Source organism: Balaenoptera musculus, chromosome 14 (assembly GCF_009873245.2).
Source record: "Balaenoptera musculus isolate JJ_BM4_2016_0621 chromosome 14, mBalMus1.pri.v3, whole genome shotgun sequence".
In the NCBI taxonomy this organism is placed as follows: domain Eukaryota; kingdom Metazoa; phylum Chordata; class Mammalia; order Artiodactyla; family Balaenopteridae; genus Balaenoptera; species Balaenoptera musculus.
In genome coordinates this window covers 25,827,583-25,854,542 of record NC_045798.1, presented here as the reverse complement: position 1 = coordinate 25,854,542, position 26,960 = coordinate 25,827,583, and the positions used below count along the sequence as shown (strand labels likewise).

General features: G+C 44.0%; 1 protein-coding gene across 5 annotated transcripts in view; it reads right to left on the bottom strand.

Annotated features, from left to right (window-relative positions):
- SPECC1L (sperm antigen with calponin homology and coiled-coil domains 1 like) overlaps positions 1-26,960 on the bottom strand; it is a 121,200-nt gene that overhangs the window by 44,164 nt on the left and 50,076 nt on the right. For all 5 annotated transcript variants that reach the window (XM_036823034.1, XM_036823033.1, XM_036823037.1 and 2 more), the window contains 5 exons: positions 20,392-20,465; positions 19,127-19,302; positions 14,838-15,001; positions 13,483-13,574; positions 8,271-8,361 (listed from right to left, as the gene is read on the bottom strand). In XM_036823034.1, the coding sequence (XP_036678929.1) occupies positions 8,271-8,361; positions 13,483-13,574; positions 14,838-15,001; positions 19,127-19,302; positions 20,392-20,465 (597 nt within the window). The remainder of the gene's footprint in view (positions 1-8,270; positions 8,362-13,482; positions 13,575-14,837; positions 15,002-19,126; positions 19,303-20,391; positions 20,466-26,960) is intronic.

Genomic DNA, 26,960 nt, shown 5'->3' with positions numbered 1-26,960 from the left:
AGGATCCAAATCCGTCTCAACTCAGTAGACAGTCCCTGGCACAGGCCAATGCTGCTCTTCTGAGAAGGTACAAAAAGGCGCTGTTCGGAGGCACCTTCCAATGGGCACAGCGCTGCCTGCCGCTCCAGGTGGTGTTCTCACTGTTGCCCACGACACCAGCCACGGAACGAGCACATGCCCCTCTGCTGCTGCAGCAGCGGCTAGATTACAGCTTCACGTCAAACTGCCGGCGAATCCCTCTTTGGGAAATAAGATAAGTGTGTCACAATCAGATGTGGCAGGCAGGAGAGAGCTGACGTTACAGTAATCAGGTCTACTCTATTGCCATATGGAGCTATTCTTGTCTTTAATCCATTCATTAAACAAAAACCACTTGGGTGTCCATGACTTGCCAGGCACTGGACATGATGCAAAGGTCAGAGAAAGGAGGAAAGAAGGCAGCAACTTGCCCTCCTGGAACTCGGAGTCTACAGCGGAAGCCAGACATTTAAAAAATCGCTGCACGTGAGGGATGCAGGAAAGAAGCAGTACAAGGGGCTCTGGGAACACAGCAGGGGACGTGACCTGCTCTTGAGAGGAGGTCCGGAAAGGCCTCCTCAGGAAACGACATCTCAGTTAAGACTAGAAGGATAATTAATAGCTTTTATACAGGCAAAGGAGAGCGTGTTCCCAGCACAGTGTTCAGCAGACACCAAAGGAAATCTAGGACAGCAGTGCTGTGAGGGCTGGCGAGGCTGGAAGGCCAAAGCAGGCCAGGCTGAAGAGTGTGGCCTTCACCCACTGGCAACATGGAGCCAGTGACGGTGTCTCGGGTGGACATTCTTCCAGCTGCAGGGGGTGGGAGGGCAACAGTGCATGCAGGGTGATGAGTTATACCCAGAGCAGAGAGCAGAGAGCCTGGGCCCAGGTGGTACCAGGGGAGATGGGAGAAGTACACGGATTCAAGGGCTCTTCAATGAGGCAGAATCAACAGACTTGCTGACCACCTGGAAATGGTGGAGATAGAAAGGAGGTTCCACATACAGAGATAAGAGAGAAGAAGAGGACTCTGGGAGGGAAAGAGATGAGGACACATGCAATTTGAGGACCCGATGAGATATCCAGGGAAAGATGTGGAGTGCAGGTTTGATCCCTGGTTGGGGAGCTAAGATCCCACATGCCTTAGGGCCAAAAAACCAAAGCATAAAACGGAAGCAATATTGTAACAAATAAAGACTTTAAAAATGCTCCACATCAAAAAATCTTTAAAAAAGAAATAAAGAAATAAAGAAATAAAAATAAAAATAGGAGCCTAAGGATTTCCCTGGCAGTCCAGTGGTTAGGACTCTGCGCTTTCACTACAAGGGGCACGGGTTCGATCCCCGGTTGGGGAGCTAAGATCCTGCAAGCTGAGTGGTGTGGCCAAAAAAAATACAATAAAATTAAAAATTAAAAAAAAAAAAAAAGACTCTTTAAAAAAATAAAAATAGGAGCCTAAATACCCAACTTCTGCTCATTGGGGAGTAGTTCCAAACGGACCAATGTTCCTGCTGAAAATAACTGTGACATCTTGAAAACATACAAACATCAACTACTTAAAAGCACTGAAGAGAAACTAAAAGCAGGCAGAAAATGAAAGAAATCTGCATTTGGAAGGAACTGGTGGGTGAGTTTCCTAGTTTTATGACTATAGGTGTGAGTGTAGGCCCCAGCTGAGGCCATACAGGGCAGATGAAATTTGGTAGAAAACCCAGGGTCTTGGACTTCCCTGGTAGTGCAGTGGTTAAGAATCCGCCTGCCAATGCAGGGGACACGGGTTCGATCCCTGGTCCGGGAAGATCCCACATGCCGCGGAGCAATTAAGCCCGCATGCCACAACTACTGAAGCCCGTGCGCCTAGAGCCCGTGCTCCACAACAAGAGAAGCCACCGCAATGAGAAGACCGTGCACCGCAACCAAGGGTAGCAGCCCCCGCTCACGCAACTAGAGAAAGCCCACACACAGCAACGAAGACCCAATGCAGCCAAAAACAAACAAATAAATAAATAAATTTATATTAAAAAACAAAACAAAACAAAACAAAAACCCAGGGTCTTATCACTGCCTTGAAGAAGCAGAGGAGATATCTCAGGACAACCAAAGCTGCTGGAAAGCAAGGGGGTTGGGGAAATACCAGAAAGGAAAGAGTCACAAATTTTGTATATAAACTCTGCTCGTATCCCACTGACCTCTGAAATCCACAAGCACTCAGATTCCAAGGAGTTGAATTAAGGAAAAATAGCTGAACAGGTATTTCAACTGAAGGAAAGAGGTTAGAGTTTGAGGTGAACCAAGTTAACTGCTTGCTAACAAAAACCAATTTTCTGCAGAGGAACAAGACAGAATTCAGAATCTCTACAATGTGTGATTCACACTGCCCAGAATACAATCCAAAATTACTAGACATACAAAGAAAAAGAAAAAAGTGACTCATACTCAAAAAAGAAATGGAAACCCACCCAAAGATGACTTATATGTTGGAATTAGCAGAAAAGCAGCTACTGCAAATATGTTCAACATTATAAAGGAAAATATGTTCTCAACAAATGAATAGGAAATCTCAGCTGAAACTGCTGAGACAGTATGAGACATGCCCTTCCTGAGACGCAATGCAAAGGACAGCTTAAAGCTGAAATTAGGGCAGACACAGAAAAATCCTCTGGAGCACCCGCCCCACTCTAAACACAAAGTATCACCAGAGCAACTGGAAGCCTGCTGTACACTGAGGACATCACAGCAACAACAAAACTCAAACCCAGCCCAGCTCCTGAGCAGATTAACTCAAGCTCCCACATTAAACACCTAGAAGGAAAGAGGTGCCCATGTCAAGGCATAAAACTGCTGTCCTACACAAGATTCCCAGCTTTCGACAATTATAAAATATACAAAAAGCAAGAAAAAACAATACATCCAGCTCACTGCATCAAGACAGCAAGTAATCAATAAACCAGACTTGGACATGGCACAGATGCTGCAACTATCTGACAGGTCATTTAAAATAACTATGATTAATTATGCTAAAGCCTTGGTGGAAATAGCAGACAACATGCAACAGTTACAATTTCCTATTTGATTTTCACTTATAGTTTCCACCTCTCTGCTGAAATTAGACAAATAAAACTGTGAGAACCACACCTCTGGTTCTCAACTGGGGCAGTTTTGCCAACATACCAATGTCTTGAGGCATTTTTGGTTGTCACAACTAGGGGAGTGGGGTGCTACTAGGACCTTACCAGCTAGTGGGTAGAGGTCAGGGATGCTGCCAAACATCCTACAATGCAGCGAACAGATAATGAATTTTATGTATATACTTAAAAAAAAAAAATCAACCGGAATTGTGGGTGGGGGGGGAATGAAATGCAAACTGTGATAAAACTAATCTAACTGTATTACAAAAGCATGACCTAACCACAACGAGAGAGAGGTGAAAAAAGGAGCTGACTTAAGTAACTGTGAGAAGAATGTTGTTTCGAGTGGAGACTCTCAGGCTAAACACAAAAAGAACTGTACACAAACACTGCACTCTGGTACATTTGCTTCTCACAGGGTACGGTTTAGCAATTTTGAAACTACTGTACATGTATAAACTCATGATTTTTGATAGAGAAATAATCATCACATGTGTACGTATGGGTTGGTGCACCTACATACAGTCTTCCTGGCTCTGTCCAGAGAGGAGCTGGAGGAGGTGAAACCTCAGTAGTAATGGGTACGCCTCGCACCCAGATCTTGTTTTCTAAATATTACTGATTCCACAGCTGGTGCAGGGGAAAAAACAAGCCTGGATCATCTGTGGTGCCCCAAAGTAAGAAAGTGCTTTGGCACTTTGGTGGGGTGGGGGATGAAAAGAGCTCCCAATGGCCAAAGTTGGAATAACATGAGCAGCAAAATAAATAATAGTAATAGACTAACCCAAAGAATAAAATAAATATCCACGAGTCCATACTAATACAAATAAGGGCTATCAATACAACAATAAGTATAATAATATAACACAAATGATTCCTTACAGGAAGAATGAGGAAATAGAAAATCACCGCTAGAGCACAGTACTAACTCCTGCAGGCAAAATGCACAAACAGATGCTAAAATCAGTGAGAGGAAGTTTAAGCAGGAATAGGATATTATTCACTAGCAGACAACCGCTTCAACCAAGTGATCCAGGTCACGTCACCAGTAACAGGACACATCAACATCACGTGCCCCTGACGTGATGCACGTAGACAGGCACATCACCTTGTGCTGCCCTTCCCAGCAGTACGTAACCTCAGCCTAAGCAGGAGAAAACATCAGACCAGCCCATCCTGAGAGACATTCTAAAAAATAACTGACCAGTACTCTTTAAAGTGTCAAGGTTCTAAAAGACAGAGAGAGGGACAAGCTGCTGCAGAAGGGTGGAGACTCAAGGAGGTAAGACAACTCAGTGCAAACTGGGGTCCTGCGTTTGATCCTGGAACAGAAAAGGGACAGCAGTGGAACAGTCGGTGAGATCCAGAGACTGCACTTCAGTTAATAACATTTCCACGATATTGCTTTCCTACTTTTGATAACTGTTCTATGGTTATGTAGGTTGTCCACATAAGGGAAGCTGGGTGAAGGATTTTTTTTTTTTTTTTTTTTTTTTTGGCCTTGTGGCTTGCGGGATCTTAGTTCCCTGACCAGGGATCAAACCTGTGCCCCCTGCAACGGAAGTGTGGATTCTTAACCACTGGACCGCCAGGGAAGTCCCTGCGTGAAGGATTTAAGAGAAGTCTAATACTTCTGTAACTCTTCTGCAAGTCTAAACTTATCTCAAAACGAAGAGTTGAGAGACAGAACACCTTAAACAAATAGTGCAATGCATGCTTATTGCAACAAGGTACTGACTGCAACTTACCTTGAAACACATTTAAAAAAGATGAACTGAAGGAAAGATAGAAGGATGGATAAATATGTGATAAAGCGAATATAGCAAAGTGCCACAGAATCGAGGTAGTGAGATGCGGATACATGACTTCTTTCCACTTTTCTGTATGCTTGAAATTTTATATAATAATATGGAGAAAATATGGGAGCCTAGGTGGTTTGGTTTATCAAGACAAATATTAAGAACTACAAGGAAGGAAAGACCTTCGGAAGTGAACAGATACCCATTAGGCTGTGAATACAGGAGGGTAGGATTTCTATCTGAATTTCTCCTCGAAATTTCCCAGCTAGGGCTGGATCTAGGGCTGGGCCAGAATCTGACTTAGATCTACCCTTTGGAGAATGCAAATTGCTGTGAAACTTTTTAATAAAAGGTTCTTTTTATTTTAATTTAAAACAAAGATTTGGCTTTCTAGTAAAACCTCCTAACTTTGTATCACATTTATTACATGTACCTTCACCATAAATCAATTTTTCAAAATACTGAATTTTTAAAAAGGTTTACATCTCTATCCTCAACACAATTTAGACAGATGATCACAGCAAGAATCTCTTTACAGAACATGACTATCCTTGGACTAATCAGCTTTCTCGGATCCCTGTACATCTGAGCTGATGACACCAACACGACACTCAGGTCCCACTGACGCTGGGCAACCCCAGACTCCCCAGCCATCTGCATCGCCCAGCCGAGGTCTCTGCTTGCACTGGGCCTTCTAAGATCACTGTGCAAGGGGACAGTGGGGACAGTGAAGACCCTCCCAACTGCCTGTATCCATGTACCTGCTTAGGCTACAAACACCAACTCACATCCTATCTACAAAGATTCACCTGTCATGACTCAGACCACTGAATTCAACTGCCAACAATACCAACAAAAGAGCATTTGATTAGTCCATTTATAGTAAGATCTCTGGTCTAAAACATTTTCCTGCAACTGACATACAAGCATGATGAAAAACAGAAAAAAACCACACCTTTTATAAAATACTTAACTGGAAAAACCAACAAATTATCCAATTTAAGTATAGTAGAACAAGAGGCAGCACTTTTCAAGTTTTCAGGAATGAAGCCATTGAAATTTTCAACCTGAAAATCACAGGCTGTGTTGTGTGACTTCGGCCAGGACAGAAGAGACAATCAGGGGAGAAAAGCACCTCCAGCAGAGCTCAGAACTACTCTCTTAACTGGCATGGAGAACCACGGTGGCTTTTTATGACCTAGAATCATTTGGTTGTTCTTAGTTTTGTAAGTGGTTTCTTTCCCTAGTGAATGTTTAAGATAGAATGTTACACTATCAACAAATTCTCAGATACAAATTCACCCAAGTGTATTTCCCTCTCTCTTGTATTTGCAGTTTCAACTAAGCCCAGTTAAGGCACCAGAACAGACAGAAGTGGAGAATGTGGCCGGCACTTGCAGGCAGACCGCACACACAATGTGCCCAATGGTGTTTATCATTTGACCATTACCAGTAATAAAAAGAAGAGAGCCAAAAAGAGGTCTAATTCGGCAGAGCCTCAGAGACGCCTAACACATTTTGTCTGTGTCTTCAATAACCTTGGCCCGCAGACCTTCCACACCCACTTTCCACCCACAAAGCCAGGGTAAGAGCAAAACTAAATGGTAATCTCTGCCCAGTTTCCCAAACTTGTCCCTTCCTAAGAATCACTTGGGGTGCTTGTGAAAATGAAGTTTCCAAGCTCCCTTCCTGGAGAGTCCATGTCAGCAGATCTGAGATGAAGCCCAGGATTCCACATTTTACCAAGTGACTCAGGTAAATCTTATCAACAGGTAAGTTTGAGAAACACCAATGGTGCTGGCAAGGTTTCCCCAGTAAACCTTGTGCTGGCGTGGGCCGACCAAGGTAAGTGGGGAAGGTAGCCTTGAAAGGGGAGAAGGCCCCTTCAGACATAGTAACAGAGTGAGTACAGACAGGAGAGAGAGGCCCCGGGCACAGCACCCCTCACAGGCCAGGCAGGAGGACTGAGCACAGGAGACGGAGAAGGAGACGCAGAGTGGGTGTGAAGGACACCAGAAAGAACATCCAGGGGTGGGCGGGCTCAACACGGCCAGATGCTGCCCACAGCCACTGACACTGTGGACCACAGCAGCTCGGGTGGACAGGAAAGGGTACAAAGCTGACCACAGGGGTAAGAGAGCCTTGGAAGAGGGAGCCAAGGTCCTGAGCTAGATGTTCACGATGACCCCGACTTACACAAGGAAACAGCATCCAAGAGGTCAGCAGCAGGACCCGTGACCACACACACAATCCCCGGATCCATCTGGGGGCCAGGGCGGGAACTCGGCACAGATGTAAAGGGAGACTTTAAACCATCCACACTTGTTCCCTTAGCAGGAGGACCTTCCGAGGGGAGAAAAGAACTCAGGCCACAGCTAACGCAGGAACCAGAAGCTGAAGCCGGGATGGAAGGCAAGTCTGCAGGGGCAGTGGCAACAGCACCATCCTGGGCTCCACCATCCCCCCTGTACGCAAACTGCCCACTGAACCCCATGCCTGGCACCCCCCGGAGCCCACGGAGCCAGTCCTCTGCTTCTCTCTCCCCCACACCCGTCCAAACTGCACATTCTCAGCCCCAGAGCCTGACTCCCACACCAGGAGCGCAGGAGGGGCCCAGCCTGCCCAGCCAGGAGGGGCCTGGGCTCCGGAAGGTGTCACACCTGCCGGGCGTCTCCACACCCACCCCAACCAAGTGTGCCTTTCCCAGCACCTGGCCCAATGCCCAAAACCGTTTTTCCAAAGCACTTCAGCACCACACGTAGGGAGGCAGTGGGGGAGGAGAAGGACCCCTGACCTCAAAAGGCAGAAGCCTTGGGCTCGGGTGCTGGGGCCGCCATAAAGAGCCGCGTGGAAATGGCACTCACTGAACCCCAGCTTTCAGAGGCTCACTTTCCTTTCACAAGTGACGCAGAGCACAAAGGCCAAAGGAATGGGCTCTGGAGCCAGGCTATCCGGGTCTACTGTTCCTTAACTTAAATGTCAACCTGTGTTTATGAGTTATTTAACTGTTTGAAGCCTCATTTTTCACATCTATAAAATGGGGATAACTATACACGCCCCGAGAAGAATTGTAAAAACAGGGCCTGGCAACAGTGTGGACTCCCTGTCACCCTCATGACACTATGAGAGTCATCTTCCAAGATGCATCTATTAACAACCAGTCTCCTCATCTGTAATTAAGATGTGTTATTAGTAAACCTGTGATAAAGATGTATATCAGACTGGTAGAAATAATGTCAAGAACAAAAGAAAAACAAGTTAGCCCCAAAAGTCAGATGAATAAAAAAAGTAACAACAAAAGTGAAATACTGCACACGAGATGTACCTTGAACAGGAATTTCCCCATAGTTTGGTCTCTTATCTGACAGGGCTGTCAGGGGTTTGGATGTAGAGATTGGTCCACTTATGGAATGTCTCTGAAATCGTAAGACAAACAGTGTCCAAATTAGGTTAAATTAGAGCTGGGTTTCACAGAGTAAATATTGCAGAGAGTAAATATTTAGTTACAAATTTGCATAATTCCTTCCACACTGTTACAGTAAGACTGAAAAAAACACACACACTCCCAGAGGCATATAATGTGATCAGTATACTATTTTAAAATGAACACAGAAAGATCCCACATGCCCCTCACTCGCCAATCAGCAAAATCCGGATGTGCTCCTTTAGTACTTGGATTGGCCATTCATGCCCCAGTACCAAGTGGATCTCACTCTGTCACCTCCTCACTAAGTCTCCAACACCGCTGCCGGGCACAACCTGGCACCTTAACTCAGCACCGGCTTAGTCACAGGCCTCCTCCCCTCCAGTCTCATACATACACGTACCTACCAAATACTTGAACCCTCTCGGCTCTCCTGAGCCACTTCCTGCCACCTCTGTGTGATGCCCCAACACCACCAACTACTCACTCCTGCCCGCAAGGACACGCTGTTCACCAGCTCTGGGCTTGTCCTCATGTTTCTTTCCTCAGCTCTCCCAGCCCTTTTTTATCCAGCTGAATTCTGACTACTCATTCCATAGTCCCAGCAGCAATGTGTGAGAGGGCCAGCCTCCGCACACCCTCACCAACACTTGATACTGGCAGTCTTCATTTTAGCCATCCCAAAGGTGCGTACTGAGATCTCATGATGGATTTAACTTGCGTTTCCCTGATGACTACGATGTTGAGCAACTTCTCATGTGTTTATTGGCCATTTGTGTATCTTCTCTTGGGAAGGGACTTTTCAACTCTTTTGTCCGTTATTTATTGGGTTGTCTTGAACCAAGATGACAAACGAGTCTTCTCTGAATACAAGATTTTGACAGATAAATGAATTGCAAATATATTCTCCCCAGTCTTGTCTGTCATGTTCTTAATGTCTTTCAGACAAGTTTAAAATTTTGATGCCCAAGCTGTTAATTTTCTTTTATAGTTCATTTTTTTGTGTGTCCTAAGTAAGAAATCTTTGCCTTGTCGAAGGTCATGAAGACTTTCTCTGATGTTTTCACGTAGAAGTTCTGTAGTTTTAGCTTTTACACTTAAGTCTATAGTCATTTTCAATTTTTATGAATGCCATGAGGTAAAGGTTTTTTTTTTCTTTTTTTTTCCATATGGATATCTAGTTGTTCTGGAATCCTGTTGAAAAGATTATCCCTCTCCCACTGAATTACCCTGGCACCTTTGTTGAAAATCAGCTGACCTATTTCTGGATTCTCTATCTATTCTACTGATCTAAACTTATGTCAGAACCACACTGTCTTGATTACTCTAAGTGCTAACATCAAGTAGTGGAAGTCCTCCAAATTTGTTTCTTTTTTCCCCCCAAATGCTTTGGATATTCAGGGTCTTTTAAATTTCCACATAAATTTTAAATTATACTATCAATTTCTACAAAACAGCGTGCTGGGATTGTAAGTTGGATGAGTTGAATCTACAGCTCGATGTGAGGGAGAACTGCAAGATCCTAACAAGACTGCATCTTCCAACGCATGAACATGATGTATCTTTCCATTTATTACGCCTTTAACTTCTCTCAGCATTATTTTATAGTTTTCACTACAAGGCCTTGCACAATATTTTATTCAATGTATCGCTAAGTATTTCAATTTCCAATTGTTCACTGGACTGACTGAATCTAGGAGATAGCAAGAGGAGTCCTCCAGGCAGAAGCGAGTTTTCTCACCACCTTATCTTGTAAGGGACAGCTCATCACTTCTGCCACATTCTGTTCATGAGAAGCAAGTCACGAAGCCCAGCCAACCCTCAGAAGGAGCAGATGACACAAGAGCACAGCAGCAGGAGGCATGGATCACTGGTAAGCAGTTCAGAGACTGCCTATCCCGTTACTAATGGATCTCCTTGGACCTTTTGAGGTTGTTTTTAAGGTCATTTAGGGCAGATCTAGAATAGTGTTTACTCTAGGGCTATTTAGTTCCACTTCACAGAGTAGTCACTGAGGTCTCTAATGAATGCTCCAAGTATTCAAAGAGGTTTTTCTACAGTGGCCAGTAGGAACTCAAATGATCCCTGCTCTGTGTAAACTATGGGAAGCATCTATCTGCCAGATCCCCGCTAACTGATCTTTCCTGCAAAATCGTTCTTGCCCAGCCTTGCAGGGTTCAACCCATGTCTATGCATGTGCAGACTGGCACTCAGCAAGGACTCAAAGGGAGGCCTCTGCAGAGCTCTAGACCTTTTCTGCGTGGCTCTCTCCTCCCAGGCACCCTGCCCCCAAATCCCAGCCCTTGTTCTCCCTGGACATTGATCTGTGTCTCCTCGGATCCAGCTGGCATTCCCTTCCTTGCTCCGTGTGGGTTCATCCTCCCTGCTCACCATCTGGAAAAGCGTGGGCCACAGTAGGACTTGGCTCATTCTTAACTTTTCTCCAGAGATTTCAGTCCTGCACCACCTGTCCTACCACGTATGAATGTAACTGCTTCCTACATTTTGTCCAGCCTTCTAGCTGTCTGTGGTGGCAGAATAATCCAGCCTTTGACTCCCTCACAGCCAGAAGTGGAATTCCCACTCATGGAGTTTTGAAAAACTAACAATCCTAATCTTAGGCCCCATTCCCCAGGGATTCTTGTTCACTGGGATGAGGCCTGGGAATCTATGTGTTTAAAAATTCCACATGACTTTTGTGCACAATTAGGTTTGCGAAGCACTGTACTAACTAATCAAGTACTAAAAAGCTACTGAATGTGGCTTGTAATTACTAGTTTTTTTTCCAAGTTAGAGAGATGACACTTTTTACCTCTTGTAAAGTTTACAGAGTGACGCCATGAACATTAAAGTTCAACTGACAAACACTATTTAGAGAAACTTCACCTTATATCTTGAGCCTTCATCTGCTTTCATTTATATCTTCAACTTTTTTTTTTAAATGTTATTTTTGATTCTGTTTTTCTTTCTTTTATTAAATATTTATTTATTTATTTGGTTGCGCCGGGTCTTAGTTGTGGCAGGCAGGCTCCTTAGTTGCAATATGCATGTGGGATCTAGTTCCCTGACCAGGGATTGAACCCAGGCCCCCTGCACTGGGAGCGTGGAGCCTTATCCACTGCACCACTGGGGAAGTCCTATCTATCTATCTATCTATCTATCTATCTATCTATTTATTTATTTGGCTGCGCTGGGTCTTCATTGCTGTGTGTGGGCTTTCTCTAGCTGCGTCGAGCAGGGGCTACTCTTCATTGCGGTGTGTGGGCTTCTCACTGTGGTGGCTTCTCTTATTGAGGAGTACGGGCTCTAGGTGCGTGGGCTTCAGTACTTGTGGCACATGGGCTCAGTAGTTGTGGCTCACGGGCTTAGGTACTCCACGGCACGTAGGATCTTCCCAGACCAGGCATCGAACCTGTGTCCCCTGCATTGGCAGGCAGATTCTAACCACTGCACCAGCAGGGAAGTCCCTCTTCATGTCTTTAGAAAGTTTGATTAATCGAGTATATAAAAAGCTCATTATAGACAGAATATGGAATTCCCTTTGCCTTCCTTTCAAATTAAGAGTATAACATCTTCTACATAAACGTAAATGCAAAGCCACAACTTGCAACATTACAAATGCAGAGGGACAGCACTTCTACCCTAAACTTTCCAAGGGAAAAGGTTAAAAAGTTCACTCACAAAATACACAGCCAGTAGTTAACACCTACAAAAGTCTCCACTCAGAGAAAATGTTCTCAAACCCAATCTTTTAGGGAAGAGGTGCAGCCAAGCCTACCCTAGATCACAGGGGACTGGGTTTTAGGCTACTCTCACCTACGTGGAGAAACTCCACCTCAGCTACTGTCCCCAAAGTGGCTCACAGCAAGGGCACAGTGAGAGGGCCTCCTGAGCTCGACAGTCACGCCACCTGCCCTGCTTCTGGTCTGCACTCCCACAGTGGCAAGAAGGGCACCTGTGACACTTGTTCGTGATGAGTCAGCAATGCCCTTGGGCCAGGCTGCTACAAAGCAGCCCAGAAAGAGCCACACTGCTCTGGATTCACGCCTGTGCAGACCCCTCCCACTCTGACTCTGAATCTGGGCTGGCCTACAACTTGCTTAGACCAAAATAATGGGATGGAAGAGACACAGTCCAGGTTCCCAGCCAGGTCTTAAAGGGCTTTGCTAACTCCTGCTTCTAGTCTCTTGGAGCCTGAGACACCAGGCCATGAAGCAGCCTGAGAGGAAGACCACGTGAAGAGGGCGGCCCAGCCACCCTGCTGAGCCCAAGCCCAGCCCACCCTCCAGCTGAGTGCAGCTGCAGGGGTGAGCCCAGGCAAAGCCAGAGAAACGTGAAAAATAGTAAAATTGCTGTTTTAAGCCACTAAGTTTTGGGTGATCTGCAGCGCAGCAGGGGCTGAGACATGCCAACTATACAGCTGACCCTTGAACACGGGTTTGAACTGTGCAGGTCAACCTACGTGTGTGTTTTTTCAATAGTAAATACTCCAGGTACTACACAACTTGCAGCTGGGAATCCGCAGACGTGGAAGTGCAGACACGGAGAGCTGACCATACATTATACGTGGATTTCTACCTATGCAGAGGGTCAGTGCCCCTAACCCCCCGTTGTTCGAGGGTTGACTGTATATTCTACTTAGAAAGTTATCTTAGTGTAGGGGTTAAAAACATCGTGTCTGAAGTCACGCCACCCAGGCTCAAATCCCAGCTCGAACACTTCATTGTATGACCCTCAGCAAGCTGCTTAGCCCTTCTGGGCCTCAGTTTCCAGATATGAAAACTAGGGATAAGAATAATACCTAACAGCCAATAGAGGTGTCATGAGGATTAAATGAGTTAACATTATAAAGCATTGGGAACAACGTAGAACATATAATAAGTGTTCAGTAGTTGTTAGCTATCACTATTAGAGAATTTCAGAAGAATAACATACTTGACATTAACATAATTTATCTTAACTAGGGAATTTCACAGCATCCTAGGAAAACAATCGCAACTGTATCCCTCAAGAGGCAGCCATTTGCCCCCCGTGCCATAGTGTAGGTGACTTTGAAAAGGACAAGCTTTCAGAAGCTGGGACCCCCAGAGCCTCCACGGTCACAGGCACTTACCTGCATGGGGGAGACGGCTGCCGCAGGGGGTGTTTTCATGGGACTTGGACTCAGAGGCGTTCGAGGAATTGCAGCTGTAGCAGGGCTGGGGACTAGAAAAACAACACACACACAAGTAAATAATGAACACAACAAGGTGCAGTGCAAGTTTTCATAACTGCTCTCCCCTTAAGGGTTCACCCCATGAACCAGAGCTCGCAGCTCCCCTGGGAACGGGAGACGCCTCACCTCCTCAACTCACGGCTGCTCCCTGCAGCCGTCCTGCCGTCAGGCGGACTGTCTGTTCCTGAGACTACCTGTGTTTATTTCCAGCCCTGACTATACCAGTCATTTCACTTTTGCTATTTAATTACGTGGTTAAGTGCTCCATAAACCAAGGAAATCAAAATACAAAAGCCCCAGGATGAGCATTTCTGCAACTGCATCAGATGAGAAGCCTGGCGTGCAGTTCGCGGAATATTAAATGAAGGAACGCCGGGCTCTGCTCATCTTCCCTCACCTCCTCCTGAGGAGCTCATCACTTCCCTCCACACAGATTTTCACACGTATTTCATTTAGTGCAATTAAATGTGTGTAATTGTCCGCTCACATGTCAGTCTCCCTCTCTAGACTGAACTGTTCAAAAGTAGGATCCTGGGAATTCCCTGGCAGTCCAGTGGTTAGGACTCAGTACCTTTGCTGCCGGGGCTCAGATTCGATCCCTAGTTAGGGAACTAAGATCCCGCAAGCCGCATGGCGCAGCCAGAAAAAAAAAAATTAAGTTAAAAAATAAAGAGGAGGCCACTGAATGAGCAATGGATGGTGCGCCCCCAGTGATGGAGAGCAGAGCAGGTGTGGGTGCGGGAGGCCAGACCAAGAGGCCTCGCTTATGGGTCAATGTCAAGGTAAGGAAGGAGGATTGAAGGAAGAAGGAAGATTCCGAGATTTCTGGCTTAAGTGACTGGGTGGAATGGTGCTGCCATACACATGGGGAAAGACGGAAGTTAAGGGACAAGATCTGGTTTTGGACGTGAGAAGATGTCTGGTAGACACCTGGGTGTCAGTGTCAAGTAGCATCTGAAAACACTGGGCCTGAGGAGTTCAGAGTAAGGGAGAGGGCTGAAGTCCCACATCTGGAAGTTCTCAGGCACGGAGAAGACACACATGCACGGGGTAAGGCCCAAGTCTGACTCCGAGATCTCTGAGGCTGAACAGATCCCAAATCTCCTGTTAAAATCCACCTTGCAGGAAGACTAACTCACTAACATCATATGAAATGTGATGAGATTCAGAGTAAGATGGTAAAGAACATCAACTAGAACAGAGAACATGTGGTACATGAACACGATCGCCCGCTAGGGCACGATGGATGTTACCTTGAGATGCACTGTCGAATGACTTGATGAGGGTTTTCACCGTAGGGGTCGGCTCTGAGGAAGTCGAGGACCTTCTACTCAGCCCCATCCCCTGCCTCAGGGCTGCCAAGTCTCTCTCAACAGCATTCATGTAGTTATACACCCGGCCACGCTCCTCCTCTTGCCTGAAAACAATACTGAAATCAGGGCATTTTTGTATATATACTAGAAAATATACATTTCCCCTTCCCAACTGAGAACTATTAAAAAGTATCAGTTAAAAACAAGAAAATAGTATCAGTTGAGCTAAGTAAATTACCTGGTCTAATATTCTTATTTGTTTGGTGAATTCCAGGAAATGATACTAAAATTTTTATATCAGGTTATCCTAACTAGGTTAAGTTACCATTAGTTTCCATTTTCATTTGTGTAAGTGTAAGGTGAGAACATCAGTAATCAATTAGCAGTAAAATGGGAGGTGGGCTCAGAACTGGGGACTGTAAGGTTCTGTGCTGTGGAGAAGGCCCTTCCCAGGGGAGTGAGTCTGGGAATTCACAGCACATGCAGACAATTGATACCTGCTCTATCTAACATGCCATGCATAGGCATGGAAATACAAAGAAATGAAATCAAAGCCCATACTCTTAAATTTTTTTTAAAAATGGTATAGTCACCAAATAGAATTTCTACAAAGGGGGAGGGGGGAAAGCCTGGACCCATATTGGTAACATGAATCTCCTACATGTTCAGTGTGAGTCAACTAAAAATATCAATTCCACTTCATTTCTGGAAAGCTCTCATTCACTGAGCAAACACTAAAGTTTACATCTGGAAAGAGATTTCAGCTGCAGAGTTTGCATGTGTCATATAACTACAAGCCAGTTCATACTGTACAAAAATTAAGCCAGTCCTTAGGAAAATTTGTCTTTGGTGGTGGCCATTTGGCTGTTATGACAGAGTTTTTTTGCCAAAATGCCTCATGCTTGGAAGTTTTAATAAAGAATGTACAACAGCCATTATCCAACTTTTTGGTCTTAGAGCCCTTTTCCACTCTTAAAAACTATTGAGGACCCCAAAGAGCTTTTGTTTATGTGGGTTACAGAGATTGACATTTACCATATTAAATATTTTAAATATTTAACTCATCTAAAAATAAAAATAAACTCAGGGCTTATTAACATAATTAACATATTTTTATGAAAAACAACTATGTTTTCCAAAACAAAAAAATTAATAAGAAGAATAGTGATGTTTTTATTTTTTAAATTTTTTTAAAAAAAATATTTATTTATTTATTTGGCTGCACCGGGTCTTAGTTGCGGCATGTGGGATCTAGTTCCCTGACCAGGGATCGAACCTGGGCCCCCTGCATTGGGAGCGTGGAGTCTTAGCCACTGGACCAGCAGGGAAGTCCCCAAAATAGCAGTGTTTTAACATTTCCGTACATCTCTTTAATGTTTGCCTTAATAGAAGACTGTCAGATTCTCATTTCTTCTGTATTCAATCTATTGTGACATGAAAAAAAGCAGGCCTCACACAGATATGTAGTTGGAAAAGGGAATAATATATATATATATTTTTTTTTTCTTTTAATAAATTTTTTATTTATTTATTTTTTGGGCTGCACTGGGTCTTCGTTGCTGCGCGCGGGCTTTCTCTAGTTGCGGCGAGCAGGGGCTACTCTTCATTGCGGTGCGCGTGCTTCTCATTGCAGTGGCTTCTCTTGTTGCGGAGCACGGGCTCTAGGCATGCGGGCTTCAGTAGTTGTGGCTCACAGACTCTAGAGCACAGGCTCAGTAGTTGTGGCGCACGGGCTTAGCTGCTCCACGGCATGTGGGATCTTCCCAGACCAAGGATCAAACCCGTGTCTCCTGTACTGGCAGGTGGATTCCTAACCACTGTGCCACCAGGGAACTCCAGGGAAGAATATTTTAATGATATTAAAACAGATAACTATGGCTATTCTTCTTTGATAAACACTAAAACACAGTAAGTGGTAGTAACTTGTAAGTTAGTTAAAATGTGTAACCTGAAACCATATGAATGAAATTTTCCTACTCTGTCCATCTCGCACTTTTAACACATATGGATCCTCTACCCACACAGGATTGGGTGACATCATGCCCTGGTCATACGGAAAATACTGGTTCACAGAGTTACACAGATTTTCCAAGTGTCGATGCCTGTCATTAAACAATTTATTCTTTAAAAGTCTCTTGTTAATATCACTAGGGATCTCATCAGGAAACTCTTTATGGGAAGCTGCTGAGCTTGCAATGGCAGATACAAGTTTTCCAAAATCCTAACATTCACTTAAAAGCCCATGTTTTATCATTGGTACCAAACACTGTTAGTTGCTTTCCTTGAAGTGACAGGCTCCCTTAATCATTTTCAAGAAATATCCACCAAACACTTAAGTCTGAATACCAATAGCTTGTGTCAGTCATTCTCAAGTAAAAATCTTCACTCCATGAAAAATGAAAACAGCACAAACTACAGTGGCACGCAATGCTCTCTTCCAGACCGCCGCACACCTGGGCACACAGCTGCAGATGCAGCAGCAGCTCTTTACGCGACTTCCCACCCATCTCATAGGACCTTAAAAAGAATACAATAGGGGACTTCCCTGGCGGTCCAGTGGTTAAGACTTCACCTTCCAATGCAGGGGGTGCGGGTTCAATCCCTGGTCAGGGAGCTAAGATCCCATATGCCTCACGGCCAAAAAACCAAAACATAAAACAGAAGCAATACTGTAACAAATTCGATAAAGACTTTCAAAAAAAAAATGGTCCACATCAAAAAAAAAATCTTTAAAAAAAAAAAGAATATACTCAAGAATATACTCAAGGAATATACTCAAGACAGAGTGATGTTACTAATTTACTGCTTCACCAAGGACATCTGTAAGGGAAACCTGCATTTTGAAAATGAGAGTGGCTGGTGGGGAAGAGCACAATGACCACGAGTACGATTTGGTGCCAAGGCCTTGATCCATCAACAATTGCTGTCCACCATCTGTGCAAAAAGTCAACACAGTGAAGAGGGCAAACAGCACGTCAGCATTATTATGAAAACAGTTTGACCTCGAAGAGCCCCTGAAAGGGCCCTGGGGACCCCTGGGCCTGCAGACCTCACTCTGAGAAGTGCTGCTCTACACAATGCTACTTCTCTCGGGGGCACATCCTTCAAGTATGTGTCTCAAACACTGACAGGCTCTCGGGAGCCAGTGGAACAAGTCTCTCAGAGTAGAATTTCAGTCACTTGGGTTACCTTTCAAATGGAGCATTTCTATTCATTCAATGGTACAAAGGAGGAAGGGTAATGTACTAGTGGAGAAATAATAATCTTCCAACTCATTCCTCCGTGTTCTGCTTATTAAAGAAGCCAAAGAAAAATGGTTTAACAATACTTCCCACTGGGCATCCATTAGACCTAGGCAACAATAAAATAAGACAGCTTTTCCAAGTTGGCCTGTTAAATATTTTTCTAAATTTTTTACCTAGGGCTGCTTAAGAATTGTTCAAAGTAATGAATAATCAAATTCTTCACAATAACCTCAAACTCTACTGATACTTAATAAAAATCTCAAAAACCACTCTCCCCCGCTCACAGATAGAATCTCACTAGGAACTCAGAGCACATCATCTAAGACTTTTTACGGGTTTCCAAAGAGCTCTATGTTAAATGGGAAAAATACCCGTGGGTATTAAGCATAAGACAACTCCTCAAGCAAGTGGTGGAGAGAAATCAGCCTGCATTCTTCACTCGGGTCTCTAAAATACCCGCTAATGGACACTGGCCGTGGCCCTGAGCGCCATCTAGGGGTGTCTCACTTCAGCCCTACAACAACTCTGTGACAGAAGCAGGACTGTGTCCACTGCAGAGACAAGCAAACTGAGGTCCTGAGCGAGCCCTCACACCCAGCAGAGGCAGAGCTGCACGGGGCCGAGTCTGTCTGCCTCCAGGGTCCACATCCTCCGTGAGGAGTACAACCCAAAGAAGAGCAACGGGCTGGGACGGGGGACAGAGGACTGACTGGCGGGAACCACAATGGACCACATGCCAGCGGCCACTCCAACCCCTCCAGCGTTGTTGACTATGGACACTGACAGCTCGGAAAGGCCACAGAGACCACACTACTTTACAGGGGTCACAAAGTGAGGCCAGAAAAGGTGAGTAACTTCCACTGGACCCAAACTCAGTCACACCAGTGTCAAGCCTATGTTCTTTCCATAAAACCACATCACAGAACCGTGACTCAGGTGCTCCCTATTGAAACATAAGTACACAGCTGGTTTCTCAAAACATACTTGCGTGACTTTATTTCCTCCAATTCTTTTGTGAGTTTCTCATTTTTTTCTTGAGCCTCATGTAATCGGCGCTTCAGATCACCAATCTCCTCTTGGGCTTCAGATTTAATGTCATTTGCGATGACCACCGCCGTCTGGAGATCAGCCTGAAACTGCCGCCATTCTGCTGATTCTTCCTACATTAAAAAACTAAACTTTTATTTCCAAAAGAGAGCAGTAAAGACTTATTTTAAAACAATAAAATGTGTTTATGATTAGATTGCTGTAATGCACTATCTCAAATGATGACTAATTTCTTTTAAATCCCAGAGAACTGCTATTACCTATTTCTAACAGAAAACGTAATTATTTTTAGTGAACGTGTTCTTAGTGAGGAAAAGAGTTTCCAGCTGATCTGCCTACTAAGGCATCAGGCACTCAGGGTGCTCAGTATTAACAATGATAATGTCAAGCCTCCCTTTCTCATGGCAGGTATCAAAGTTAGTCTTACGAAAATAAACACAGCATCCAAAATGTACCTCTGAAAAGCTCTAGAAGGTAGATAAATGGTGTGTGAACCATACTGAAAGATTTTACAGGGAAAAACTATAAATATCCTGACATCAAAAACTAACAGGAAAAAAAAAAATCAAAAGTAAAGGAAAAGGAAGAGGAAGCCAGAAGAAAAACACTGAATTTAATCTAGGCAGACAAAAAATCACACAAAGAGAGGAGCTGAGGACCTGTACAGCCTGCTGCTTCCCGCAGCCTCCGTGGCCGGGCGTGCTCCCCAGAGCAGCCCCTCTCCCAGAGCTACAGCTGCTGACTGGGCCCACTGCCCATCACCCCAAGGCAGCCTGAGCAACTGAGGCACAACCCAAACTACGAGTCCAGCTTTCCTGACCCTCTGCATCAAAGCATCTCTGCCGTCGGCAGGCTGATCAAATCCACAGAAGACAGAAGACTGACAAGAAAGCAGTTTAGTTTGGGACGCTTCATAATCCAGAGCTAATAAACTTTCTTTCCAAAATGTAACACTCGCTTCCTAAATCCCTCTTTCTAAAGTTACCACTCATAAATTACTAGTACAATCTTGCAACCAGAATCTAGCACCAGTCCCACTCTGAAGTGACAGGCAGTAGCTTTCTGCCCAAATTCCAGTGGGCTCAGTATTGTAACAGTATCTGAAGCTTCAGATGAAGGAGAGTGGGGTCAACCACACCAAAGTGCTCAACTTTCAGAAAACTGTGCTTTCTCATGAGATAGTATGTGAAGATTTATCCTACCCGAAGTCGCCTGTGGAGTGTCTTGATTTCTCTTTCCATGTCATGTTTTTGGTCCTGGAGTTTTTTAACTGTATCTGAAAAGACCACAAAAGTTTAAATATTTATTCTTACAACTGTGTTCGAAAGGAATAATATAAAGGGAGGAGGTACTTAAATATGACATTCAGAAAGTCATCCTGCCCAAAGACTTTTTATTTTTAATACAAAACTTTAAAAGGAAAAAGGAATGTCCAACCCAAGTATAAACCAGTATTACTTTGTAAGGAAAATATCAAATTTAAATCACAACTTCTGGATGACTTCCTTCCTCAGCGTCTTAATTCTGAAACAAAAAGTTAAGTAAAATCAATTGTTAGAAACACACACACACTGTTGGCTCATAACCAATCAAAACAACACTGACTGCAATTAAAATGGGAGATTTTAATCAAAAGGGTTATAAATCTAAAGTATTTTTGCAAGCATCACTTACTTTACATGCTGGAATAAATTCCAGAAAAGTGGTTAATTAGTAAAATGTTTACAAACTTAATTATTTAGTAACTTGGGGGAGGTGCTATTTAATTCTATGCAAAGTCTTTCACAAAATAAAGGATTAAGTAAATCAATTCCTCAAATTATTTCTAGCATAATACGAATTTCCTTCCAACAATGTCATGCACTTTGAACATCTGATGAGCACCACTAATATGCAAAGGCCGATCTAGACAGAGTGGGGCTGCAAAGATGAAGACACAGCCAAGGCCAGTCCCCTGGGATCCAGAAATGTACAGGGAAGTCCCCTTCTATTTGGAGGTTCTGCTCAAAAACCCCTGCATCAGGGGAAATGCCTGGGGAGGGCGCCATGCTGGTGCTGCTGCCCAGCGCCTCCCCACGGCTGGTCACTCCGACAGCTCAGGAACCCATCACTGTCTCTCTGGTTAAGCACCAGAGCAGGCACTTACACCTGGTGACAAACACTCTGACTTCACCGACGCCCCCTTGCAGCAGAGCCCTGTCCTTTCTGTGTTCCGACTCTGCCTTACACAGCCTTGTTGCTGCCACTGCCAACAGGGGTGCATTTCATCACCCAGAGGCTGAGCACACCTCAGAGCCAGGAGCCACATGCTGAGGTCGCAGCCCCAGCACAGGTAGGCCTGTAGAGTAGAGCAAGTGTATAAATACACAAGCTAATGGAAGCAAAAGAGAAAGCAATCCTAAGGTCATTACCTAGCATCAAGTGTTTCAATATACCATTGCCAGAATGTAACTGTTTATTGTCAGGGATGTCAAACCATGGACACTGGTGTTTCTGAGTAAACATTCCCCCTACTCCTTACACGTAGCAGAGGGAACCCAGGCACAGCCAACACCTGTGTGCAACAACATGTACCCAAAACACCTCTTAGGCTGTTAGCTTCCAATCAAGACCCTGAAGTATGAGCAGGCTGATGCTTTTTCTGAGACTGCTCCGCGTCTTCTTCCTCCCAGTTCCACGAGGAACCTGCTCTGCTGAAACCTTAATTCAATGTTGATACATTTGTGTTCTGACATTTTTAAAAGGCATGAATTCACTTCAGTAACAATATAAAGTCTAGAATATTTATAACAATTATATGTGTAATGATTACTATAAATACATAATAATATGTTTTCTAAAGCTGAATAAAAAAATAAATGAGGGGCTTCCTTGGTGGTGCAGTGGTTAAGAATCCGCCTGCCAATGCAGGAGACACGGGTTCGATCCCTGGTCCAGGAAGATCCCACATGCGCAGAGCAACTAAGCCCGTGTACCACAACTACTGAGCCTATGCTCTAGAGCCCACGACTCACAGCTACTGAGCCCGAGTGCTGCAACTACTGGAGCCCAGGAGCCTAGAGCCCATGCTCCGCAACAAGAGAAGCCACCATGATGAGAAGCCCGAGCACCGCAATGAAGAGTAGCCCCTGCTTGCTGCAACTTGAGAGCCCGCGTGCAGCAACAAAGACCCAAAAGCAGCCAAAAATAAAATAAATAATAAATCAAATAAAAAAATAAATAAATGAGGACTTCCCTGGTGACACAGTGGTTAAGAATACGCCTGCCAATGCGGGGGACACGGGTTTGAGCCCTGGTCCAGGAAGATCCCACGTGCCGCGGAGCAACTAAGCCCCTGTGCCACAACTACTGAGCCTGCGCTCTAGAGCTCACGAGCCACAACTACTGAGCCCGCATGCTGCAACTACTGAAGCCCGTGCGCCTAGAGCCTGTGCTCCACAACAAGAGAAGCCACCACGACGAGAAGCCCACGCAGCACGATGAAGAGTAGCCTCCACTCACTGCAGCTAGAGAAAGCCCGCACGCAGCAACCAAGACCCAATGCAGCCAAAAAAATAATAATAATACATACATTTTAAAAAGATTTAAAAAAATTTTTTTAATTAAAAAATGAGATAAAACATGGGTGAAAAAAAATGGCCATTTTTGGTAGCTAGTAGTCAATTTCCTCCCATTCATCACCCCAAAATTATTCCAGAAAGTTAGGGCCTATGAAATAAAAAGTTAATTAATTACTTTTACTCAGTAATACAACAAACTGCTCATAAGTACCTACTTTGTGTCAGACTTTTTTACAAGGTGCATGAGATATAAGGGAAAGGAAAAAAGATACAGTTCCTACCCTTTTAGAGACAGAAAAGAGGATGTTTTCATACGCAAAGGATTAAACTTTAAAAGTCTATCTCTATACAAGCTGCTTCAGACCTCATTTAACCTGGTAACTTAAGGGGCAAACGGGCCATCCAATTTGGCTGAGGGCAAAGTGGACAAGCAGGTGAGTGAGTGAGTCCAATACCCTGACCCGAACCTCCAGAGGAAAGGATGACTCTGGAACCAGCAGGGAACTTGGCTCCGTATGACCTACATGTAGATGAAATCAGGGTCTTGGTGATATTACCAGACATAGACAAGGAATAAGGACAGAAGCTAAAATATTTCTAGTGTGGAAAACACTAGGGGTTACACCTTTCATTTACACTATATTTATGTACAAAAAATATTTTATAATTAAAACAAGCAAACAAAAAAATGTGTAATTTCTCCTCTGCTGAAAATCCTTTACCTTTTCTTCTGGTCACAAAGGACCTATCTAGGTAACTTACATGAGACAGATGACAGCAAATCTTGCTGCAGCCCACTTTAACATCTGGTGCCTTGATTCCCAGGTGACATTTTAAGCCACATGGCTATCTTAGACTGATCATAAAATCCCAAATTTCATTCATTTTGTTCTTATCCTTTTTTCACCAACCTCTACACTCATGGCCACAGAATTCACATGATCACTACTCTTAAAGGACATTCTTTTACCCTCAGCACTACGTATTTATTGTTGGCATGTCTTCTTTTAAACAGAAGGGAAGCTGGCAGCCAGTGGACATATTCAGGCCGAATAAAGCGCACTACAAGTGTCTCCAGGGAATTTGATTTAAACTTTACAAAGCATTAAAAGTGACAACAAGCTTTTCCTCCCTGGAAACAAAGGCGTCTATGCTCCAGTTCTCGCTGTGAAGAGGCTTAGCAAACGGCCGCCTCTCCCAGTGACCAGTCACACATGGCTGCTTAGCCTGCAACTCTGGGGCCTCTAAAGGCAGTTTCCTTCCTCAAAGCTTTAAGTGTGAGAGACACTGCCATCTATTGTCTTCAACTCAAATGCAACATTAAATTCTATCAAAGAACAGAAGAACTACTATGACCTCATTTTTTAAATTATAAATTATAACTCAATTTTACAATGTTATCTTTATTCTAGAAATCAGGTAAATTTCTATTCTCATTGTTATTAGTCCAACTTTGCTCTGAACAATTCTGGGCACTGCCCTGCCCATTTAATAATGGGGTTCATAATCTTTTTCACCACCAAGACCTATCATCACCAACAAAACCAGAACCATCAACCAGGCCTCCACGCTGGTTCCAGTTACAGGCCCATCACTCCTGAGGGTGTCACTGGGCAGCTACCACGGCACAGGATCTACCTACGACCCTTGGGGTGTAAAGTAATGAAAGTTCCACCAACCTTTCCTGCCCTCTGAATCCCAGAAAACCCTTAGGGTACAGATACCCGAGTACTCAAGTCAGGCTCCTGCATCTGGTCAAGCACCTCCAATTGCCATCAGGTACAATTTTTAGAGGAAGGGAAAGGACCAGAGGAACCTATCAGTTAAAGCTCCACACCTCAGGGGCAGGGGAACAGGGCAGGTGGTGTATCCAGCTACCAGACAACAGCTTTACTCCCAAACCAGAACTCCTGATGCAGGAAGAGGACACACATGAGTTTCAAATAAACCATTTACTATTTTTATTTGTCTTTATTTTATTTTTTTAATTTTTTGGCCGCACCGCATGGCATGCGGGATCTTAGTTCCCAGACCAGGGATCAAGCCCGTGCCCCCTGCAGTGGAAGCAGTCTTAACCACTGGACCACCAGGGAAGTCCCTGTCTCTGTTTTTTAATTTTTATTTTATTCATTTTTATCCCCCTCCAAAAAAGTGAATATAACTTTTACCCCTTGATTCTAAAAGTAATGCACGCTCACAGTAACAAGTCTGGAAAACAGAAAATGGTGACAAAAATAAGATTACCTAGCATTTACATTTGGCATATATCTTTCCAGATTCCATGTATGTGTGTATTATTTTTAAAGAAAAATGAAATTATACTATTTATACTGCTTCACAAGCCCTTCCACTAAGCAGTAGATACTGGACACCTTTATCAATAAATACAGACCTGCAGCACCATTTTGATGGCCATGATAGTATTCTATCAATTGGATATATCATGATTTGTCTCAGCAACCTCCTATTAATGAACAGCCAGAAGGGTTCCAATTTTTGTTATAAACACTATAAATGACTTTACAGTTTTTCAGATGTTACTTGAAGACACATTTCTAGAAGTAGAAGAAGTGATGAAGGACCATTTGAAACTATCAACAGGATCCAAGTCAATCCATTAGAAGGTTCTAGCTCAAGAATACAGAATTTTTTTTGAGAAGTCACCAAGTTAGAGAATTTATGGTACAGAATACACTGAAATCGGTATTTCTTAGGGAACACCATTATGCCTGGCTACAATCTCAGTGTAATGTTGTATTTAAAACTTTTATGGTTTTAATTACAGAAGTAATATACTCAGCTCATCCTCTATGCGACTTGCCTTATTTTGTGCACACATTTCTCCATGCCTCGTTTATCTTGGCTGGTGAAAGAGCAGCCACAGTAGGGATGTGCTGTGCACATGGGTTATTAACTAGATCTCGACTTCTGAAAATACAGGTAGCTTCCAAGTTTCTGTGGTAACCAGCAACTCTGCAGCAAGCATCCACATCTATGTATACATTTGCAAACTTGTAAGAATGTTTCTGAAGAGCAGGTTTCTGGAAGTGGATTGCTAAATTACTATTGTACTTGAAAAATTTTGATCAATACTCCAAAAAAGCTGCAGTATATGAGAGGACCCTTTCTCCTCTCTTACACGTTAGCAATCTTTTCAATTTTTCACACCTGCATCTTGTTTTGAGTTTCTTTGCTTTTTTAAAAGTCAAGCATCTTTTTGTGTCTTTTTCTGACTTATCCATTCATACACTTGATTTAGCTAATGGGTTATTCTAGTCTTATTGATGTACAGAATCTCTTTACATATTTGACATGCATTATAAATATTTCTCCCTATGTCATTTATTTCTGGCACTTTGCTGAACTGAAAATTTCAATTATACATAGTCAAATATGAGACTTTTTTCCATTAAGGCTTCCAAGTATTCTACCTTCCATGCTTTTCTCATCACAGAATTACACAGCTTTCCTCTATTTCCTTATGCTCCTTCTCTAATCTCAAGCCACCCTTGCTCACCACTGTCGCTAATGTTCCATGTATCAGGATGTCAGGCCCTAGCCCCAATCTTGGGAACTACAGAGGGCAGGAAAAGGGCAGGACTTAACTGCAAGCATGCACAGAGCATTACTATGCAGACACTAAGTGGTTGATAAGGTCGCAACTGAGCCAGACCTGAGGTCTCGCTGGTGTCACTACTCGGAATACCAGTCAGCTTTGGTTTGCTGGGCAAGTTATTACCTTTATTTTTGGGGATTCAGTTGAGCTGCTTCTTTCTGCTGTTTCTCCCTTAAGCTCTTCTAAGGTGTTAAATGTCTAATAAGTCCTGGTTGGTCTTTCTTACTTGCAAAGAATGATCAGCATCAGTGACTCCTGCATGCTTCTCAACAGAACAAATGGCTAAAGGCTCTGCTGATGACATGAGCCTGCAGGGTGGGTGGGTGGGTGGGGCCCTCTGGATGTACAAGATGGAACGGGCGGCTTCTGCTGAGGCAACAGGTGTATGTGGAATGGGCGGCTTCTGCTGAGGCAACAGGTGTATGTGTGTGTGTATCCGTTTCACTGCTGGGCTGAGCTGCCTTTCCCGCTGGGTGGTCTTCTCTTTAAGACAACAGGGCAGGCTGCAGTTACTTCTGGCACAGTGTGAAGGTTGTGCTGGGAGTCCCTGGCACCATATTCCCACCTTACTTAGAGGTGAGCGCAGCAGCAGCCT